This window comes from Natrix helvetica (genome assembly GCF_964273705.1).
Source record: "Natrix helvetica genome assembly, chromosome: 5".
Classification (NCBI taxonomy): domain Eukaryota; kingdom Metazoa; phylum Chordata; class Lepidosauria; order Squamata; family Natricidae; genus Natrix; species Natrix helvetica.
In genome coordinates, this window is record NC_138551.1 from 35,109,163 (window position 1) to 35,132,704 (window position 23,542).

The 23,542-nt window shown below is 37.0% G+C and overlaps 1 protein-coding gene across 1 annotated transcript in view; it reads right to left on the reverse strand.

Annotated features, from left to right (window-relative positions):
* COL4A3 (collagen type IV alpha 3 chain) overlaps positions 1-23,542 on the reverse strand; it is a 64,303-nt gene that overhangs the window by 11,852 nt on the left and 28,909 nt on the right. Inside the window, exons 19-40 of the mRNA XM_081956359.1 lie at positions 23,453-23,540; positions 22,876-22,911; positions 22,548-22,712; positions 20,257-20,349; positions 18,534-18,629; positions 16,950-17,020; positions 16,093-16,281; positions 14,416-14,584; positions 13,896-13,988; positions 12,806-12,910; positions 12,264-12,361; positions 11,022-11,172; positions 9,811-9,924; positions 8,575-8,742; positions 8,274-8,363; positions 7,539-7,673; positions 6,690-6,788; positions 6,093-6,182; positions 4,714-4,850; positions 4,498-4,624; positions 2,824-2,904; positions 837-935 (exon numbers count right to left, since the gene is read on the reverse strand). Of these exons, the coding sequence (XP_081812485.1) occupies positions 837-935; positions 2,824-2,904; positions 4,498-4,624; positions 4,714-4,850; positions 6,093-6,182; positions 6,690-6,788; positions 7,539-7,673; positions 8,274-8,363; positions 8,575-8,742; positions 9,811-9,924; positions 11,022-11,172; positions 12,264-12,361; positions 12,806-12,910; positions 13,896-13,988; positions 14,416-14,584; positions 16,093-16,281; positions 16,950-17,020; positions 18,534-18,629; positions 20,257-20,349; positions 22,548-22,712; positions 22,876-22,911; positions 23,453-23,540 (2,494 nt within the window). The remainder of the gene's footprint in view (positions 1-836; positions 936-2,823; positions 2,905-4,497; positions 4,625-4,713; positions 4,851-6,092; positions 6,183-6,689; positions 6,789-7,538; positions 7,674-8,273; positions 8,364-8,574; positions 8,743-9,810; positions 9,925-11,021; positions 11,173-12,263; positions 12,362-12,805; positions 12,911-13,895; positions 13,989-14,415; positions 14,585-16,092; positions 16,282-16,949; positions 17,021-18,533; positions 18,630-20,256; positions 20,350-22,547; positions 22,713-22,875; positions 22,912-23,452; positions 23,541-23,542) is intronic.

The following is a 23,542-nucleotide window of genomic DNA, read 5'->3' on the forward strand; positions in this document are numbered from 1 at the left end:
TGTATGTTTTAAAAGTACAGCATTAAGAATAAATGAAATCCTATTTTTATGTTCCTCATCATCTTTACCATAGTTTCACAGCCCTCTTTACAAAAAGAGGGCTGTGAAAATAACTACAGACCCTTCACATGCTGGACATAAATTGTTTCAACTTCTACCCTCAAAACGACGCTCTAGGGCACTGCACACCAGAACAACTAGATACAATGACAGTTTTTTCCCTAAATGCCATCACTCTGCTAAACAACTAATTCCCACAACATTATCATATTATCTTTAAGACTGTTTTACTACTATTCTTCTCTTCCTAGTACCTGTCTCTTCCCACATGACTATAACCATGTTGCGTGTATCTTTAAAATGTATATTGTTTTATTTGTTTCCTAGTATAATTAGATTGCTTATTAGTAACCTAAGTGTTGTATCTTATGATTCTTGATAAATGTACTCTATTTTATTTTTCTTTATGTACACTGAGAGCATATGCACCAAAGACAAATTCCTTTGTCTTTTCCAATCACACTTGGCCAATAAAAAAAATCTCTCCTATTCTATATGCTAAATAATGAGAAATAGACAAAATATTTGAAACAATTTTGCATCCAGCATCTAACAACAACAATCAATTCAAGTAATGTCCATTATAGAAATTATGTGGTTAAAATTTGGCAAGGGTAATGGCTGGTAGCCATTCTTTTAAAATAGTCTTATTAAAGGTTAAGCAACTAAATTAAATTTGAGCATTTGTCAGCAATGAAAATAATTTGGCGGAATATCACAATCCCAAATTAGCAAATTTTGTGATAATATGAAAAAGATTGCAACAAAATAAAAACCTCGTGTTCCTGTTTCTCCAGGTGGACCATAAGTACCATCATGTCCTTGATTTCCCTTTTCACCAGTTAATCCATTTTCACCAGGCAATCCAACTGGACCTGAGAAAAATAAATTTTAAAGAGATATTTATTTTATATGTGTTCTATCCTCGACCTACGACCGGTCTCCCTGCCTGACAGTTAGCAACAGCCAAGTCGCGCCTGATTGGCTAAGACGAGGCTTGGCTGAGCGCGGGCTGCTCAGGCTGTTTCCATTGGCTGCCCTGCTTGACAGTTCCGTATAAATAGCTGTCAAGCAGGGAAGGTGCTGATTCTCTCCTGTATATAGTTTTGACTGTTCCTGTTGCAATAAACTGTGTTAAATCTCCTCAGACGTGTCTAGCCTCGTTCCTTTGCCTAATCTTCAACAATATGCATTTCAGAAAATAGGGAGAAAAACCCCCACATTTGCTTAATATCATGGTGCATAATATAATGGAAGAATGGTTTGCTAAACAAAATAAATGCATTTTTAGAGATGTCAAAACACTAATACTAGCAAATTTTGTTTGCCCTTGAAACACTGTAGAAAAACATTGCTTCCTTCTAGAATACTGGTTGGTAATGCCTTTGAATTATAAGATAGTATGAGTATATCAAGGAGACTATCTTCCAATTGTTCTTCATCACAGATATGTGGATACTGTTTTTTCCAAGCAAACTTTGCTGCTTTTATTATTGAACTATGTTATTTCCTTCTACCAAAATCACTCTTATCTGGAGTATTAAACATGTGGACTGCTGTTTTTGTTACAGCCCTCAGTGTAATATCAAGAACAACTGAAGGAAACCTTTAATTTAGATTTATCACCTACTGCTTCTGTGAACAGTATTCTGTTACATGTAGAAGTGAGAAAAGAGATGACATATAACTAAAGAGAAAAGAGAATAGAAAGGAGAAAAAAGGGGCTGAGAGAAACAGAATTAATGTCTTTGTGAAATGTTGTAGCTCCACCTAATGTTTTAGATTCCTCTGCTATTGGATTTCCGTACATATTATTTTCATGCAGTGGTGAAATTCAAATTTTTTTACTACTGGTTCTGTGGGCGTGGCTTGGTGGGCATGGTGTGGCTTGGTGGGCATGGCTTGGTGAGTGTCGCAGGGCAGGATACTGCAAAATCTCCATTCCCACCCCACATTAGGGCCAGCCAGAGATGGCATTTGCTGGTTCTCTGAACTACTCAAAATTTCCGCTACTGGTTCTCCAGAACCTGCTGGATTTCACCCATGTTCTCATGGAATATGGCTTTCTACAAGTTGACCATTCTTATAGTCTTTACTAACTAATAATGCTCATACTTCTCATATCTTTTGTGTTCATTGATAAAACCCCCAAAAGAAACAGCTTTATTTGCCATCTTCCTAATATTTGAGCAAGTTGACAACAGCAAGAAGCAACCATCACTAAATTTTTCCATATTCTTTTCCCTGGTGGTATCTAGATAATATTTAGAAGGTTAAAGAAAGAAGAGCAGTACATAGATTTGATCGGCAACTGCATACCAGAAACAATTCCAGCAGTGTCCAGTTCATCTGTCATATCAACCCATTCCCATTAATAGCTATGATACTAAACCAAAGAAGACAGTATGGAAATCTATCGGCTAAAAAGCAGTATGCCACATGTTCATTTACTTTGGTTTCACTGCTTCTAAAAGTTGCAAAGCTCTGTATCTGTTCATGTATGCAACATGATATATCGCAGATGGATTGCATTTTGCAATATTATGGGTCATAAGCCACCTCTGCTTCTCAACTTGTATTATGCACGAGAAACATTTCCCTTTCAGATAAGAGATAAAAGAACCTGGAAGAGATAAAATAGGTTTTTAGACTTTCATGCTCTCTGTTTGGATAGATAAAACTAGATTTTAAAAAATGGTTGTGTTTTTCAACAGTGAAAAATGGGGAATGTTCAGAAAAGAAAGGGTCTAAGAATTTACAAACCTGGAGGTCCTCTAACACCTTCGTGTCCTGGCAGTCCTTTGCTACCTTTAATACCTTTACTGCCCAAGGGTCCTGGTTGTCCTATAAATAGAATATAACACATTGACAAAAAATTTAAAGGGTATTGTAAAGGAGAAAACAAAGTGGATCCATTTTTTTTACTTCACTGAATATAGGTACTTATGTGTTCTCCACATTGTTTAAGGTAGCACAGACAATTAAATGCCCTATTTTATGGCCTCATCCAAACACTCTCCTTGCCCTGATCCTGAGACAGTGTGATAATAATTTTTGAGGACCCATCCTCGCAATGGAGCCTTCCTCTTAGTAGGCTCCTCTAGCTTTCCAATGAAACAAGCAGAATCAAAGTGATCTGGCAAGAAAGTGGTTGTTTCCATCAGGAAACAAGGTACAAATTCATATTCCTGTCTGCTTTATTTGTCAGAAAGAACAGGACCTCCGTGGCAACTAACTTTTTCTTTTTGTCTTATTTTTAGAATAAGATACAAAGACTGATCTTGTAGAAAGTGTTACTATTCCCATCACAGCTTCAATTACCATCTCCATAGTGGTTTTTCCTTCTCCAGCAAGTGATGAGGTTTGGTAGAGACAGGAAAAAGTGGTGAAGAGAAACATCTCATCACCTTTTCTCCTTTTCAGCAGAGGCTTGTTAGAAATGAAACAAAGATTATTCACCCACCCTGATCGTCTTCCCTTCACTGCACTTGCTCTTACTCCACGCTTCCATCCCATCAGCCTCTGACTATCATCGGCACCAACTGTCCTTCTTTGAGGAAAGTGATTTCCTTGGCATATTTTGATGTCATGGAAGAAAAATACAACATGATTTTTGAAGCACTATGCTTTCTTCATGTTCTGCAGATGGGTGAAAATCCCTGTATCTCTTATGCCAGTCATCTCTAACTTAGCAGACTTGAAAGCTCAATAAGCTTTCAGATTTCTCAGCCAATAACTATTGGAAAGTCAAGAATTGGAAAAAGGCGATCTTCTATATGTTTTTTCTACCCCCTCTGATCAAGTTGGCAAGAAACTACAGTATATAAGAAATTATTACTTAGACTAGCTCATTACTCTGAATGGTCTGTGAATTCAAGAAGCTAGGATCAAATAATATAATTTAAAAAGCAATTATTTAAGTCCTTCCAGGCAGAGAATGATCATAGATAGGAGGGTTCCTGATATTTCCATATTGAATGCTATTATTCATTTCAAACTTCAGGTGTGAGCAAGCAGGAACAGTACAAACTTGCATCCATTCTGTCTGTAGTCCATAATCCATATATTAGCGGATATTTTTTTATAGAAGAATACTAGATGCTGCTTGAGTATAGTTTTAAAACTCTCAGAAGTTATCTTGTTTTAATGCTTTGCTTGATGTCTACATCAAAGATGGGCTACTGGTGTTACCCCAACTTTTTTTTGTACTCCTCAGAGCCTAACATAATTGAGATTTTAAAAACTAGTATAACCACCTGCCATTTTGAGGAAAAAACATGAAACCTATAGGATTAGTTCCAAAACAGTATGTTTTAATTAAATAGCAAAGGGGAAAAAAGATAATCTACAATTCTAACATCTCAGATCTGTGAACTCAACCCACCAAGCTTTTAAAGTTTTGGCCAACAAAAGATTGCTCCCACCATTCTGTTTTACCTGTAATTCCTGGTAAACCAGTATCCCCTCTGTTTCCAGGTAGTCCAGGTACTCCAATAACACCTGGGTGGCCTTGTGAACCACTTGCCCCTTTTCTTCCCCTCTCTCCAAGAAGACCTGGATTACCCTAGCAAGTAGCAACAAAATAAAAGAGTAACTAAAAGACCAGCAAGGGAACATCACCTGATACAAGGAAAGTATCACCACTTTCTATACCTTAGGTCCTGGGTTTCCTGGAGGTCCAGTACCAGGTTTAGGTTCTCCTTTATCCCCTGGAATACCAGTAAAGCCAGGTGGGCCTGCTATACCTGGTGATCCAGGCACACCTGAAGAACCTTGCTCCCCTTTATGACCTGAAACGACATAATATTGAAATGTTTTTTTTCTTTGACTTATTTGAAACTTCATTGAAGATCGCAACCATCCAAAATCATCAAGTTTATTAATGCAAATATTAAATGAGATACATGTTCTGATCTGAACTCCGAATTCTTGATATAAATTCTCTTTTCTGTCAAGACCCATGTAAAGCTACTGCCACTCTTTGTTGTCATTGTTATAGGGCCGTGATGCCGAACCTATGGCATGCGTGCCACAGGTGACATGAGGAGCCATTTGCTAGGGCATGCAAGGCATTGCCCTGTCAGCTCCAGCATGCATGTATGTGCTGAGCAGCTGACTTTGCCTTTCATTTTTGGCTGTTTTTTGCCCTTCGGAGGCTTCCCTGAAGCGTCTGGAGGACGAAAAACAATCCAACAAGCAAACCTGAAGTTCGGGAATTGACTTCCGGGTTGCCTCCGGAGGGCTTCCGGGGAGGAGCGGGGGAGGCCATTTTCACCCTCCCCAGGTTCCTAGAAAATCTCTGGAGCCTGGGGAGGGCAAAAAATGCATCGCACACCAAAAGTGGGGGGAAGGCGGGTGTCATGCGCGCATGCACAGGGGGTGTCACACACATAGAATTATGTGTGTGGGCATGCCCATGCATGACCCCCCTCTCTCCCCCCACTTTTGGGAAAAAGGTTAGCCATCACTGTTATAGGGTAACACCAGAATCTTGAAAGCGTATCAGGGTTTCCCTCTCGTCCCTTATTCCAGACAAAATTCAGGTGGGGTTATGTTGAGTTTCCTTTCCTCTTCTTTCCCACAACTAATTTTACATTTATGTACTTGAATTTCTTCACATTCATGTCTATAAATCTCTATAACTTGTTAGTGAAAATGAAGTTGTACTTAAATTACTATTAATGTAGAGAATTCTTGCTCTTACAGTATCAGTCATCCAATCATTACTCTACATGAGAGCAATGGGCCAATAGGAGGAGAATGTTAATTAAGTCAAATTGTTGAATCCAAATATGATTTTGTGCATGAGTATTTTACCTTTGTTATGCATTTTATTTAATTGTAAAATAAGAGTAGAATTACATATGCATGCATTATACATATTTTTTATATTTTACATATGCATAAAATGGGAGTGGGAGTTTGACATATCTAAAGCATACAGTCTATGGACAATCTTGTATCCAAAGCCTGCTAAACTAAAGTTTTAAAGTATTACTATAATGATAATTTAGATACTTTAACAAGATTACCTGGCATTCCCATGTCCCCTCTGTCTCCTGGAACTCCTGGCAATCCAGAGATTCCAGGAATTCCTGAAAGTCCTTTAGCTCCTTTAGCTCCTAAAAAGATAATCAATGTTGAAATTAATTGTATAGGATTAAAATGTGATTGACCCGTTTTTATCATAGTCATTACTGTGTGTTTCACAATATTTTTGGTAAGAAAAAAAACTGTAGCCCTCAATTGTTGTTTCTTCTATTGCTTCCATCCTTCCAGTTTGTCTTCATTGAGTTATTATTCCAAGAACAATTGCTACCTCTGGAATATAATAATAGTTAGATATTGGGAGTAGTCTGATAATTCAGACATTTGAATTCACATTTGAATTAATTTAATATGAGATGTATTCATAGAGATGTATTCATAAGCAGATTGTTCCTTTTATTAGAGGCACATATGCAATCATTGATGATTTGGTATGACATTGATGACATCATACCAAGCCATTGCACAAACACATATAAAGTCACAGAGACACAGTGTTAATTAGCTCTCAGTTTAACATAATTAACTGAATAACATATATGTGCCTAACTGAGATCTGAGATCAAAGGAAACCTACATACCTGGTGGCCGAAGAGTACCTGGTGGTCCAACCGGACCCACACATCCTTGCACACCCTGCTGACCTTTTTCTCCCTTTAATCCTGTTCTTCCAGGAGGTCCTACAGTGTCAATGGATAGAATTAAATAACAAAAGCCACTATCTTCTTGCTTCAGAATAATAGGCACAAAAAAAGATTGACATGAATTGGTGAATTTGTAGTATAAACTGTTTAACTACTTGCATTTTAATAATGATAGTATCCATACATTATAATACCACAAATGAGTTTATTTTGTCCTAGTAAGTTGCATGAACTTAGCTGCTGACATTCATAAAACACTATTTACAATACTGTCTTCCACAATAAACTGTGGTTAAATAAGTATACGTGAACCAAGCTATATCTATTCAAAAACTTAAATTACAAGTTTCTTCACTTGTAATCAACTTTAGAATATGTGAAAATGTTGCTCAGAGTTGTATTCTAAGATGGAAGCCATACAATCTTTTGAATAAAAAAATAAAATGAAACTACACAATCCATCTTTGCCACATAGACTCAAAGCATATCCTCTTCTCTGGAAAGTGGACCCAGAATGATGAAATGTCTGGTGCAAAAGTGGTAGGATGGCATTTAGCCTTTCCTAGTCTACTCCTCTACTCTCCTCAATCTACTTTATGGATCTGAAGGGGGGAAATGCAGTTGCAAGTCTTGGTAAGTAAAGATAATGGATTAAATACCATTTTGGACAATGCTAGTTCTATTTTGTAAGAAGCAACAACTAGTCACTATACAGTGAACACATAATGTATATTTCATCATGAAAACCTGCAGAATGTGTAGCATAGTGATAGTATAGCTTTATACCTTTAGTTCCTCTCTCTCCTTTATCTCCATAGATCTCTTTGGATTCTGATAGCCCAGGAGGACCTTTATCTCCTGGTTCACCTTTTTCTCCAAAAGATCCTTTCCTTCCTTTTGGTCCTGGAAAGCCCGGAAAACCTAGAAATAATAAAATAGGATGATTTTTTTTTACCACCTGGTTTAAATGCTAAATGAGACTGAGAGACTCAGGAAGCAGAGAATATAGAGTTGGGTGTTTAAGCATTGAGTTCAATCTCCTGGACAGATCAAAAATCTATCCTTGAATATATCTAGAATCAGAGTACAGGGTGATAGACGGAAAACCCCAATAGTGGTATATTGTTATTCTATCTGTTTTAAAACTTCATTCATCCATCCATTCATTCATTTCCCAATTGAAACTTTTCTGTTTCATCCAGTTGAAACTTTTCTGTTACATCCAAAACTGGGGAAACCCCACAATCAGAGGTTTCTGTTTTGAGAACATATTGGTTTCATTACTAAATATTTAATGACAAAAACAGTCTTGTTCCTTTTGCTTGTTTAAAGAGATTTCATAGGTGCCATTTATTGATTTAACTTTCAAACAATTATATTAGAGGAAATAAAAAGGAAATTTGAAATATTCATGATGGCCTTATTATATTGGAAGCATTTTTTAACTAAAAAAAAATCTATACTTGAATATATCTAGATTTCATTAGTTATTAGTTATAAGGCAAACATTGCACAACTTACCTCTGCCTCCAGGGATTCCTGGATTTCCAGAACCACCAGGCAATCCAGGGCTACCCACATGTCCCATCAAACCTCTTTCTCCTCTGAAACCTACCAGAAATGAACCAAACACATCCATAGATATAAAAGGTATTGTCCAGACACTCAAAGGCTTTGCATGACCTTTGAAAGAAAACCCAATTTTTACTTTAAAAAGAACCCCATCACTTACATGTATGCTAATAGTGTAACATGATCTTTATTAAAATGGCAATGAATACATTAATTATATCAAGATTAATCTTGCTTAAGGAACATTTACCTGGTGTGCCTGGCATTCCTGGCTTACCACACTGGCCTTTGATGCCAGGCAGTCCTTTAATTCCCTTGGGGCCTTGTAATCCAGGAAGTCCAAATCGTCCTGGAAATCCTGGGATATCTAATCCTGGAATACCTGGATCTCCTTTGGCTCCCATTGTTCCTCTGCTACCTAAAATAGCATACATTATCCCATTTAAATTTTCAGAAAAGAACAGGCTCCCTTTTATCACAAATGAAGGATTGCATCAGCATTTTTGTAAAAAAAAAAAAAAGTAGAGATCACCCCTTTCTGTGGGGACACAGAGCCCATCAACAAATTTAAAAAGTTTATTGAAATATTTTGTAATAGAAAATTTCTTACAGCCATGACAAGAAAAAGCAACCAACCCCATGTCCATTGGACAAATTCACGTGGAAAAAGCAGATCATTCCAATACTGATTTTTATCTTTGGATTGTTTCTATAAAATGTTAGTAAAAAGCAGGGGCAGAATAATTTAGCACATCACTGACATTACATTAATAAAGTATGAATCTTCAGCCTTAAATAATGCTTAATTATTGTTGTCTCTTGAAGAAGATATTCAGATCCAAACTAAAACAGTTATTTTAATCACTCGAAATATCAAAAGTATAAAAAGCAATAATATATCACATGAAATTTCCCTGTCAGCGAGTTGCCATTTTCTGTAAGTATTAGAATAAATATGTTCCAGCATATTTATTGCACGTATACAAAGCGAATAGTGCCAGAGAAAGTCTATGGTTTGAACCTTGAATAAAACTGATTTAAAGAATCACTAGATGGTTGATCTACTAGTGCTCACTTGTATTATGTCTGTGAGCAATAATGTTGCCATTTGTTTGCTGGGCCATGCTTTAGGGAAACTATTGTATTTTGTTAAAATTGGCACGCATATACTAAAATTAATTATGTTGCATCTATCTTTTTGTACTAGTGAAAGAAATGACTAGTATGTTCTCTTTCTTTTGATTTTTTTCCAATTTATTGTGAGTTAAGATTTTTATATTCATAACACTATAAAATGCCAAATATTTAATTAACTTGACTTACCCTGATGCAACGCCCTCCACAGTTGAATATAATTGTTATGTACCTTGCACAACTGATGTTAAGATCGTATTAGGCTATTGGAGGACTCTGTTTATTATATATCATACTATTAAATTTTAATACATTATTGATATATTGTGTCACTACATTTGTACATCATTACCTCGTGGTCCCATTACTCCACATCGACCTGGTGTTCCGGGTAAACCAATGAGACATTGGCCCATTTTTCCTGGAAGACCTTTTTCTCCTGGAGCTCCAGGATCTCCAAGCTCCCCTGGAAGATATTCATCATATTCAATTTATTTAAAATTTGTACCCTCCCACCTTAATTTTTTTTTGTCTTATATTTCAGAACACAAATCTAACTCAAACAGTGTGTGTGGGGGGGGAGAGAGAGATGGGGGAGAGAGGGAGGGAGAGGGAGGGAGGGAGAGGGAGGGAGGGAGTGAGAGGGAGTGAGAGAGTGAGATGGAATGTAAAAATGAATGTAAGACTTTATTGATCAAGGCAATAGGAGAAGAAATACTTGAGAAAACCTTCTAGGTTAACATTGGCCTCAGAGGCTTATGTAGTTCAATATTATAAGAGGACCCGATGATACTTAACTACAACCAGGATATCATCAATTAGCAATCATTCATCTATGTTCTCCCTGCAACTAGAAGTCTTATACATAGAAACGCATTTCAAGATATTTTGTGACTGTTATTAGAATATATTCCACAACAGGGCATATAAATGTTTTAGAAAAAACTTCCCTTTTAAAAGTTAAAATCAGTTGCTTCAACCCAAAGCAGTCGATTTGCATTCCGTGAATATTTTCACCATTCTGGTGTGCCACAGTTTCCAGAATAGTGAATTACTATTTGTTACTCTTTGATAATAAAAAGAACTAGAAATATTCCAGTGTCAAAATACTTTATAAAATAACTACTCATGTAAGATGGATTTAACTTGAAACTTCTGAATACAGGATGATAAAAACTAACAGCTTTCACCGTGGCATTGTTCAATTAGAGATTAATTTAATTACAAACTGAAGAGATCCTGCTCAGTTTTTGTGAGTTGCCAGGCAGATTTCTTTGCCTCTGAAAATGTCAGCCATAGTTTGCTAATGAAATGTCAGGATATCAGATAATTTATACCATGGGCTATTAGCTCAGAAGCTTATCACCACTGAATCAAAACTAATTTTTTGCATGTCACTTGTTCTATCATATCATATCATCATATGTTATAATAGTGAATTCTACTGTTGAATATGTCAAGATAATTTTGTGACTGTTTCCACAATAGCAGCTCTATGGTAGAAAAATTAAGTAATTATTTTATATCTAGATATGGTCCTTTATCCAATTTTGGAGAATGTACCTTTTGGTCCATCAGCCCCTTCAAAACCTTTTTGACCTGCAGGTCCAGGTAAACCTGATGATCCTCTTTCACCCTTTTCACCCAACTTTCCCTCATCTCCTGGTAAGCCAAAACTTCCTTGCTGTCCAGGAATAACTGGACCTAGTTCACCCTGGAGCAGAGAAGAAGAAAATGTAATGTTATATCTAACTATTAAAAGAATCAGGACATTATTGTTAGTTTTCTTTATATCTCTTTAGCCTTTTCCGTCACAAAAAGCTATGGGACTGGAGTTAAGGATTTTACTTACCTACAGTACCTTTCCTCATTACAAATTGTTACTTTTAATATTACATATACTGTGGATGTGTGTGTGTGTGTGTGTGTGTGTTTGTAGATTTTCACAGGTGTAGTATGCTGGTCTTGTTGTATTTGGGTATTTTCCCATGTAAAATTGAGATTGTCTTGGCAACGTTTCAGCGAGGTCTCACTCGCCATCTTCAGGCTGGTGTTTTCGGCTTCGTGTTTGTGTGAGTAAAGCATGGTCGGAGCTGCCGTCTTTCTATAAATCTTGGTGTGTGTGTGTGGAGTGCTGGCTTTGTTTCAGTAAGTGGATTGATTGGTTGTGTGGTTGTATCATGATTGGTAGATTGGTGTTGATTGGTGCTGGCTGTGTATCCATTGTTGTTTGTGTTATAACGGCCTCGGTGGTGGGTGGGGCTCGTTTGTTGACTAGGCCTGGTGTCCAGATCTGGTAGGCAGGAGGTATCATCACATTTATTCATATTGTGGGGGAAGCTATCGAAATAGAGAAACACCCCCACAACATGAATAAACGTGACAATACCTACCACCTACCAGACATCTGGAAACCAGTTCTAGTCAACAAACGAGCCCCACCCACCCACCCAGGCCGTTACAGGAGATGAGAGCAGGATAAGAAATAACAGATGGAGACTCATTAAAGACATATCCAACCTTGAAGGAATTTCCTGATAGTGAAAACCATTAACCAGTGGAAAAGCTTGCCTCCAGAAGTTGTGGGTACTCCATCACTGGGTCTTAAAGAAGAGATTGGACAACCATTTGTCTGAAATGGTACAAGCCCCCCTGCTTGGACTAAAAGACCTCTAAAATCCCTTCCAACTCTGTTATTCTGTTATCTCTGCCTATTTTAAAATGCACCTGAATAATTTGTTTCCCCCTTCCCCATTTATCTCTCCCTATCTCTCTCTTTCTAAAATAATATATTGTCAAACAAACCTTTTCTCCTGGCACTCCAGGTCTCCCAGGTAAGCCTGGTTTCCCTGCTTTTCCTACACAACCAGGTATTCCTTTAGGCCCTTGAGTTCCTTTATCCCCTATAAAAAATATTATTAAGTGGCAGGTAGTTACTAAGTTTTACAAATAACTTATGCATTTTCTGAAATTTTTATATAATTCCTACTAAAGCAGGTTTAGTAAGCATTCAAGTGCAGACATTAATCTATGTAGATTTTGCTAAGTATACATTATAAAATAATATGCAAACTCTTCCTTGCAAATTTAACAAATGTCAGTTTTATTATCATAGCAGAGAAAATAAATATATCAGAATCTCAAAAGTAATGTAAGACAAGGAAAACGGGTTTTCATTTTTATAGCAAATAACTTGGAACAAGTCAGAGAGAATTGGACCTTTTAATGTCAACCTGCTATCAATCTGCTTACATCTGAAATGGATGTAGCTGTAGTATCCTAATGTAGATTATTATAACACAGACAAAATTCTGTCTTACATTTTTGCTTTACATAAAATATGTTACCTTTCTGACCAGAATAACCAGGAAATCCATTCTCTGCTAAGCCTGGATCCCCATCTTTTCCAGGAATACCTGGGATGCCCCTTTGTCCTCTGGATCCCATGTTACCTATCAAAATGATAACTATCAGACACCAAAAGGATTCTATAGCTTTAAAACAACTTACAATAGTTAAAATTAAAATGCTGCTAGATTTTCCTGGGTGGTGAAGACACCCAATTCATTGATAACAGGGAAACTACATCCCAAATATATCATTGAATAAAAGATAGTAAAAAAAAATGTATATGAAAAATTGTACCACAGAATAAGCTGGGGGGGGGGGGGCTCTCAGATCTTAGTCACACTTAATTATATAATAGTTGTTTATAGTATTAGGTTAAAAAAAAAGCTCAGTATAGACTGTCCTCTGATTTTCCTTCAGAAATATTCCAGTCTCGGGATTTGGCTGAAGACTGAATTACTTGTTGTTCATATAGCATGGCAGGCAATATTTTGGCAGCTGAGGCTATGCTTTCTTTAAAATCTCATCTCTGTGATCTACAAGGGATGGTAAAATAATGCAGTGACATGAGAGCTGAGATGTTTAAATGATATCGTGAAAATACTGCTACTGAAAATTGGCAGTTTGCCACCGAATACTGCTGTCCAATTTGGAAATGCAGACTCAAAAACTATGCAATGGGCTGGAATGGCATAAAAATCTTGCTTTTTTAAAAAAAAAAACCTAATGGCTAAACCATATAGGCCAATTAACCATATATGCTTAATTACCGAGATTACTATCATTAGAGCAAGGCAATTGCCTTGATTCATAGATACTGGGAAGGCAATTATGGGAGCCCTTTGCCTGTTCTTCTTGAATTTCCTTCTTTCCCTCTCTATGACAATTTAACAGCATATGATGTATTCCTCTTTGATTATTTAAGACATCTTTCTGCCTCAGATGTAATGGAAATCATTACCATTCCCAGTGATAGAACTATGATTCGATGCTAGTCCAGGCAATTGGCTCGATGATGGAGTTCACAGCCTTTTATTTTAATGCTGAATGTAAGATGCTGAAATTTGGCACTATTTGAATAATTCTTACCTCTTCTTCCTTGTAGTCCAGGTGCACCTTCTGGCCCTTGGAGCCCGGGTGTTCCAGGAATTGTCTTTACTCTAACAGGCTCCCCTTTAGAACCTTCAATGTGCATAACAAAATGGATAACGTTTTCCAATTTCAGTAAGAACAGCAAAGCATACAACTTGCATTATATCTTGAATTTATTCAAGCATTTATTCTAACCTGGTTCCCTTGTGCTTGTACACTGGAATAAAATCTTGTTAATTAATGTCATTCTCAAGTCAGAATAGATGTGTTTTCCATCAGTTCTGAATGATGCTTACCCCTATCTGATCTGGTAGGGCAGATATTCTCTAAATCAGGGGTCTCCAATCCTGGCCATGTTAAGCTTTGCTGGCTGAGGAATTCTGGGAGTTGAAGTCCACAAGTCTTAAAGTTGCCAAGGTTGGAGATCCCTGCTCTAAATGTACTCTACACAATTATATCACAAGCAAACTCACACTTTCCAGTAAGAACAACAGGGATGAAATGAGAAACTACATACCAGGTACACCTGGTAACCCAGGCAATCCAGGATTTCCTTGATGGCCTTTTGAACCATTCCTTCCTTGGGGTCCATATCCTGGTGGTCCAGTTAATCCTATCTTACCAGGAAGACCTGGGCTGCCAACACATCCTGGCAATCCTCTGTCACCTTTTGGACCATCTGGCCCCTACAAATAATTTATAAATCATTGTTTAGTATGCACTGATTAACTTCCTAAGTACAGTAGAAGCTTATGTTGACCTCTTTAGCAATGGACACACTAGTACTGGTCCTTCCTTCTGTAAGTTTCACTCAGGATCTCAAGTGATTATCCATAAGGACAGCATGATTATCTGCAATTATATTTATTGTATCTTTACTTAAATATTACAAAACATGCTTCTCTGTTTGAGAACCCTGCTAAGGGCCTCATTAAAAATATTGGCAAGGAGAAGATAAGTTGAGTCATAAGTAATTCCAAAGCAGCAAATCATCTTGGCATTAAAAGTACCAGGGAAGCACATCACATTTTAAAACCCCTCTTCCCCAAAATACAATAGTTAAAATGGCAGCTCAATAGCGAATTGAGAAAGGGATTCTAAGGTCTACTTTAGTGGGCTTGTATGTAGTCAAAAAGTTGTTCATCCATGAGGTCGTGTATTGTTATATGAAATTAAAATAGCATTCACAGTAAGCTTGAAAAGAAGTGAATATATCAAAATCTTTCACAATTGCATGAGTTATCTAAAACTGTGCATTTGGGTGCAGCTGTTATCAGCACAGAAATACTGTAACTGACATTATAATGTTATTTTATAAATGTATTTATCTACTTGCAGAAGCTGCCCAACTCCTCAGCAATTGTAATAAAAAGGACAACTTATAGAAATACAAGCCAAAAAGGGATCTGGCTAACTTGAAAAAAAATATCACAAATGTGGAAGGTATGTGAATCTCTATGGTGATGTCATTTAAGACAGCAGGCGATGCTAAAGAGAAGGCATGCTTACTGGATCTGCAAGATGACACAATTCAAACAATAAGACCTGGAGTGCACCCATCTTGCCTGACCGTACTGGAGGCGCAGAAACAATTGGAAATCCCCCATGACATGAAGAGTTTTAAAAGTGATAACCAACATCTTGAATTCTACACAGAAATAGACTAGTAATATGTGGAGCTTGCAAAGCAGTAGGGTCATGTCAGCATAATGCAGTGCTCACTATCTGTGCTAACATACTCTGGCCCTGCTGTAGCTTCTGGATGGCCTCACGGACAGTCGCATGTAGCACACATTACAGTAATATAATCATGAGATGATCAGGGAATGAGTATTTGAACATCAAAAGTCAGTAAGAGAAAGTTTAGAACACATTTTTCTTTAATAATATAAAAATTATAATTAAAATGTATGTAATTGTTTATAAATTTCATATTCTTCAAATCACATAATAAGATTAAAGGAAAGAATACATTCACACAGATAATGTATGTATCTAAAATATTAATGACCTTTGCAAGAGGTTCAAAGTAATGCACCAAGTTAAAGAGTGATCATCATGGAGAAAATATATGGGGTTGCTAAAAGTCTATCATGACTTGGTGGCACATAATCCATCAATCCATTAAATCGAAGAATAGATCAAATGGCAAGATTGAAAATGGCACAACCAACCAAAATGCCATGTTACCAACCTGTGTTCCAGCAGAACCTTTTTTGCCTTTTTGTCCAGGTTTCCCAGGTATTCCATCCAACCCTTTTTCTCCTGTGTTTCCTCTGATTCCTGGTTCTCCGTTATCTCCTTTGGGACCTTCTGGATGCATTAAGTTTGCATCTCCTTTTGATCCTTTAGGACCTTGGCTTCCTGGAAGGCCTGTAAATCCCTAGACCACATACAATTAACATGATTTATCAATAAAAGGTATATGATACAGTTTTGCTAAAATGATAATGTACAGTAAACAAGTTATTTCTGTCAGTGGTGACAGTATCCTTAAATATGCTTGCTTGGTTAATATATCCTTAGGTGACTGAAATATGTTACATTGAGGTTAACTTTAAAATTATTCTGAAATTGCATTTGGTCCAGAACAGCACTTGAAAAACATAATTGAACAAAATACTATGACCATATTAAATATATTTTTATCAGTTGGACTGGCTCTTAGTTAATTTGCAGGCCCACATTTTATTTCTTTGATATTTGAAGATTTAAATTATTTGGAATAAGTTGAGCTAGATTTATCCTGCTTTATAGATCTAACAGATTTCAGCGTTCCAACTGCAAGTGCTAGAATAAATGAAATAAAGGAAACCAGCTGTAATTTGGCTGGTGGGCAGGTGGGGAACAGTTTTTACTGTTTACAAAAAAATTCTGGGGAGCATTGCTAATAGGTCTTTAAAATAATTTGTAGATATTTTCAGTTTAATATGTGTCTGCAGAGATCCATTATCTATCAATACATCGATCCATTTAGCTCAGAAAGCCCCCATTGCTTAAAATTGTAATTACATTCAAACTATTATAAAAGAGGTTCAATAAGAAACTTACTTGATCTCCAGGAGGCCCTGGATGTCCAGGAGATCCTGGGGATCCCTTAGGACCAAGTATTCCTTCCATACCTAGAATAATAAAAACACTAAGATTTAGAAATAATTTAGATTTAATAATAAAGCACCATAAAGCACCTGAACAAATGCTACCACTGTTTATAAATTTTAAGGAGATAATAACAGACTGGACAAGGAGCGGGAAAAATTAAAGTTGATCATAAAATATTAATATATTTCATCGCTTCTAAGAATAGAAGGTCTTGGCATTAAGATATCCTTTAAAATATTGTTTGCTTTGAAAATTCTATATTTGCTCTTTAAATGCATTATATTCTAGCAGCATATTAATTTATTATGCATGGAAGCATTTTGATTGGTTTTTTTTCAAGACTATTTAATGTAGATTAGTCAAAGCTCATGACACTCCTCCTGCTTGAAATGTGGTATCAATTTGAAGGTTTGGCACAACTGCATTCAGGGCTGTCCTGTTGTTCCCTGAATTCCCTGAACTGCATTCAGTTCTGGTCGCCATGATGTAGAAAAGATGTGGAGACTCTAGAAAGAGTGCAGAGAAGAACAACAAAGATGATTAGGGGACTGGAGATTGTATTGTATTGAATTAGCAAAACCAGATTGCAAAATTCCATGTGACACCTGAATAACAGTAAAAGATTAGATATTTAGTTTCAGCCTCTCTTTCCAGCCATCTAGTAAAAATCCAGACTTTTGAAGCTCAGAATTGGTAGTCCTAGTTCAGATACAATACAATACAATACAATACAATACAATACAATACAATACAATACAATACAATACAATACAATACAATACAATACAATAGCAGAGTTGGAAGGGACCTTGGAGGTCTTCTAGTCCAACCACCTGCCTAGGCAGGAAACCTATACCGTTTCAGAAAAATGGCTATCCAACATCTTCTTAAAGACTTCCAGTGTTGGGGCATTTACAACTTCTGGAGACAAGCTGTTCCACTGATTAATTGTTCTAACTGTCAGGAAATTTCTCCTCAGTTCTAAGTTGCTTCTCTCCTTGATTAGTTTCCACCCATTGCTTCTTGTTCTACCCTCAGGTGCCTTGGAGAATAGTTTGACTCCCTCTTCTTTGTGGCAACCCCTGAGATATTGGAACACTGCTAACATGTCTCCCCTAGTTCTTCTTTCTATTAAACTAGACATACCCAGTTCCTGCAATCATTCTTCATATGTTTTAGTGTCCAGTCCCCTAATCATCTTTGTTGTTCTTCTCTGCATTCTTTCTAGAGTCTCCATGTCTTTTCTACACCGTGGTGACCAGATGCTTCATATAAGTCTGCTAAAGGCATCCTTTTTACATTGTATTCCTACCAGTGCCCTGAAGCTTTCTGACCTTACATTTTTGTTTGATTGATTATGTCATTCCCTTTATCCAACAGTACAATAAAGTACACACTTTAAATTATAATCAATGGAATAGATACGCAACGAAATATTTCATATTTCTATTTTCAGGTCTACCACTTCCAAAACTGCAGACTGATATATTTCAATCGTTAGTAATATTTAAATATCACCTGCATTTTTTTTACCTTTCCTACCCTGCTGACCCTCTGCTCCAGCAACACCGGCATGACCAGGTCGTCCCATAATATAAGTACATTCGGTACACGGTCCTGATTCTTCACCTACAATTACATTTTGTCACATGTGAAAAACTTGATGGGTAAATCATCACTGAATCAAAAGGATAAGCGCCTTAGAGAAACCTATATACTTATCTGCAATGAAGATGAAGTACAATAATATATCATAAACTTAATCAATTGAGCATTAATTTTTTGTGCTCAGCAATACAGCACTTTCTATGAGAAGGTGTCAAAATACTTTTGTACAATAATTGTAACAGCAAACAATTTATTAAAAAATTATACTGCTCCAAACTGCAACAAGCGACATCTTTTTCGAATGAATGAAGACAAAAATACGTGTCCCAGGATAATGCAATATGGGTGGGTCACTGGGATGAGACGTTTTGTCTTCCAAGCTTCTGGAGTCGTGCTGGATCCCATCTTCAGGGAACGTCTCTCTAGCATGAGAGCAAAAGCTCAGAAGACAAAGCCTCTGGTCCCAGTGACCAACCCAGATTGGATCCTGCAGACACCTTTTTATCAGATATTTGGTCACCTGTTTCTCAAGTGGTGATTCTAGCACAAATGAACCTTTACTCTGTGTCCTTCACAGCAAACCTGCAAGACAGCTTATTCTGAGAAACGATGACCATGCTTACATACCACACAGAACTGCTTGTCAGTTTTCACAACACATTTTATTATTACAAATTAGGTATTTACACTTGGGTCTAGTATGTTATATGTCCTCAGAATCCTAGTTTTATTTATTTATAGCCTGAGAGCTGAAGGTAACATACATAGCACTCCTTCCAGTTTTTCCCCACAAAAAAAAACTTATGAGTTAAGTTGGGTTTAGAGATAGTAATTGGCCTAAGTCATTCACTAAGCTTCCATAGCTGAGAAGAAATTTGAACCTGGGTCTTAACACTACCACTAAATGAGATTAATTCAGTCAAATATAGTCATTTAAACTGTGCATAAGTGTCTTGTGTAAATAAATCCATTCAATGTAATCTCTGCCAGCAAAATGCACCATACGCCTTTTCCTCTACTCTCCTTTCCTCTCCCCCGTCCTCCATTCGTTTTGTAGAAGAAACTACAATTTTTATTTTTGCTTTCCTTAAGTTCTGACTGGAGGTGGAGAATGGGATTCAATAACTTCCTTATCATGGGTGAATACTTTCTTATGACATTTGGACTGATGATTACATAGAATTTTCATGCAGGGATAAGGGATCAATTAAGGTGATCTATCTCATTTTTCAAAAGGCAAAGAGGAATTGCGGGAATTCTAGATGTATTTTTAGACTTCCTTTTTTAGAGTGCTGAAACTGTACAATTGTTCCTACATCCTCCCTAATGGCTAAGGACTAGAAATACTCCCTAGTTTAAGATTTATGGGCATTAAAGAGATCAGAAGATGGATAGGGTGAAAAGTAAAAGAAGTCACAAATCCATATCTTCCCAATTAAATTTCAACAATCTGATTGCAACATATGGCTTGGTCAATAAATAAAATGAAATGATAATACCAAAAACTAAGCTACTATAAGTAATTTGGTCATTTAGACATAACTCTGCTTGAGTTGATAGAAAGAAACTGATTTAATCCCATTCATGTGTGTGCTTAGATTATCCAACTAATAAAATTTAGAAATATATTCACAACAAAGAAACTGACCTTTTTCTCCATCATCTCCTAATGGGCCTGGAGGACCTATACATCCTGGGCTCCCAGGAATTCCTTGTGGACCTTTTTCAAAAGTTATTGTACCTGTTCGTGATGAAATAGATAAAATATAACTTTTTACGTTGTTCATAAGAGTAATGGCAGGCAATTGATACTACTTTCTGAGATTAAAGATGAATTCATTTAATAGCATTAACAGTATAGAAGAGGAAAACCATTCCAAAGTAATTTTTGTTGGTTTAGCTCAGGGGTGTCCAAACTTGGAAACTTTAAGACTTGTGGACTTCAACTCCCAGGACACCCCTGGTTTAGCTTTATGTCTGCAGGTCTGAAAAGGGGGAAAATATTTGACATGTCCATTTCATTATTCTGAGACTACCGAATATCTGCTTCCCCTGAAATAGTAAGACGAATATTGTTTTGACACAAATTCTGCTCTTATTTTAGAAAATCCTTTTTCTTTTTCAGTGCTGAAGCCTGACAAACATTTATAGACAAACCTGGGAAAGGCATTTAAATTGAAAACTAATTTGCATGGGAAAATTGATGCTGGAATAATCCAGCCTGAAAATTACTAGTAAACTTTTAAAAAGAATTCCTTGGCAAACAGAAACACATATACAAAATAAAAGTATTCAAGATTAATTGAACTAGAACAGAGCTAATATTAATTTGCTTCCTGCATGGCACTCTACACTTGAATCCCCAAGACTTTCTCCACATCTTTCAAAGAAAAGAAAGATTGGACTTTGGGTATTATTATCTATAACAGCCAGTTCTCTTCAGGCAGATCTCTTCAGGGGTGGTGTACCACCATCTATTTCAAGGCAGCTTTTATGACCTTCTACCTCAATAACTTTTGGCTATCTCTTGGATCCACACCCCCATACACTTCAGAAAAAAAGCTAAGTAGTGCGTAGGTCAAACAGTATAAAGGTTTATAGTTTATCCAGCAAAATACCCTATCAATTTCTTTCAAACTGATAGGGCCAGATGAGTCCCAAACAGTGGTGGATTCCTACCGGTTCAGCCCGGTTTGGCCAAACTGGTAGTGGTTTGGTGGCTTGGGTCGCTGGAACTGGCAGAGACCCAGGCCTGCCCTGCCCCCGAACAGGTTCTCTGGGCGGCACCATAGGCGCCACCATCTTGTTTTTTGCTTCTGTGCATGGGCAGAACAATTTTTATTGTACCACACATGCACATGCAGCGCACATCAAGCATATGTATTCATGTGAAGCGCGTGCACACATGTGGTGCACCTACGAGTGAGTAGTGACTGCTGGAACCCATCCCTGGTCCCATATAACATTGCAAAACACTACTCCAATAATTCCATTAAATCCTGTCCATAAGGATCCAGACCTGAGCAAGCTTGAGTGACCTGATTAGCAGGATGATATCAACCTAAATAATTGACAGTAGTTGAAGGGAAGCTTTTGCTCTCCACTGGTGCCCAAAGGGAGAAATTCACCCTAAACAATTGTCGGGGAGGGCGATAATCTATCCATATAGTCAGGCGGAAGTAAGTAACCTATGCTACCCATATGTTGTAGGCTCTTATATGTTGCTGCTCTTCTGCCCCAATCATCCTTTCTATTGTTTCATTGCATTTCCCAGAGCTTTTTGCTAAACCAAGGATGTCCTGGGTTCTGCAAGGGAGGAAGTAGCCAGAGAGCCAGGTGTCCAATTCTTTGGCAGCTTTTACTTGGCACTACAACAACAACAACAACAACAACGATGACGATGATGAAGTGGAAAAAGTTATCGAAAATGAGAAGGTGAAGATCTTGTGGGACTTTTGAATACAAACGGATCATCATTTGGAGCACAACACGCCAGATATCGTAGTTGTAGAGGGCCAAAATGTACAGTTTATTGATACCATTGTTCCAGGAGATGCCAGAGTCGAAGAAAAAGAACTAGAAAAAATAATGAAATCTCGTGACCTGACCATCGAAACTACATGGCTATGGATGAAGCATGTAACAGTGATACGCATTGTCATCGGGGCACTTGGCACCATGTCCAAGAATTTTATAAGATACATCAACAAATTGCAGCTTCCTTCAATAACACCAGCAGAACTGCAAAAAAAAAAAAACTGTGCTACTCGGAACATCTTATATTTTAAGTAGGTACTTGGTTGATACCTAGGACGCTGGCAGCAAACCGTATCAACCATTAGCACCAGTCACTGGTATTTGTAATGCATTTTTGAATGTTCAGTTGGCTGAGTTTCATGTTTAATGAATAAAGTATATAATAATATAATATTTCTATACCTGGTTGTCCTAAAGGACCTACTGATCCTACTGGGCCAGGTGGGCCTGGAAATCCAGGATGTCCTTGTGGTCCAATAGCATCGATTCCTGGTTGTCCTCTCTCTCCTTTCTTTCCTTTGAGGCCTGGAGAACCTGGCACACCGCTTAGACCAGGCCTTGAAATACCTATAAAACCATGGTAATTGGTTAAAATGCACTTTATGTCTGTTTTTGTAATATGCTTATCAATGAAGGTTTAATTGCAACTTAAAAAATAATAATTTCTATTGCTATTTAATCATAGCAGTTATTTTACTGAGATAATTTTATCCTTGGGTAGCATACATACCTGGACTTCCAACGTCACCCAAGGGACCTTGTAGTCCTGCAAAATATAATTATTTCACTTCAATGAAATGTTGATATTGTTTTTCAATTATCCCATGATAGCAATGTAAACTGGTACATATCTAAGATACTGACAGAAATCAACAGGGATTTTATATAAAAAAGTTCAGTCCCTAACATTTTAATCACAAAGTATTATTCTGTGTTATTTATTCAACTTTTTTACGCTATTAAATATAGCTACATCAAAATTCATTTTGATATCATACCTATATCTTGAATAATCTGTCTATTTATACACAGAGATAACTGGTTTCATGCTAGCCTCTTTTCCGATACACACATGCACATGTACACGCACACACAAATATACATGCCAACACACCATGTATATGAACAAAATCATTGTAAAACCTGGACTAAAATTACATGAGGATTCCTGAGTCTGAGAAATAATATTTAAAGAATATTCTTTTTTCTTCTTCCCTTCCACTTACTTTGTAATGTCATAGTTCCCATTCAAGATGCTTTTTTCTGAGCAGCATAGCTAGTTCCTCCTAAAACTGACAGTCTCTTACCTATTGGTCCACGCTGACCTTTGGGTCCTGGATATCCTGCGAAGCCCTTATTTCCTTTTGCTCCAGGCATTCCATCATAATACTCAGTCT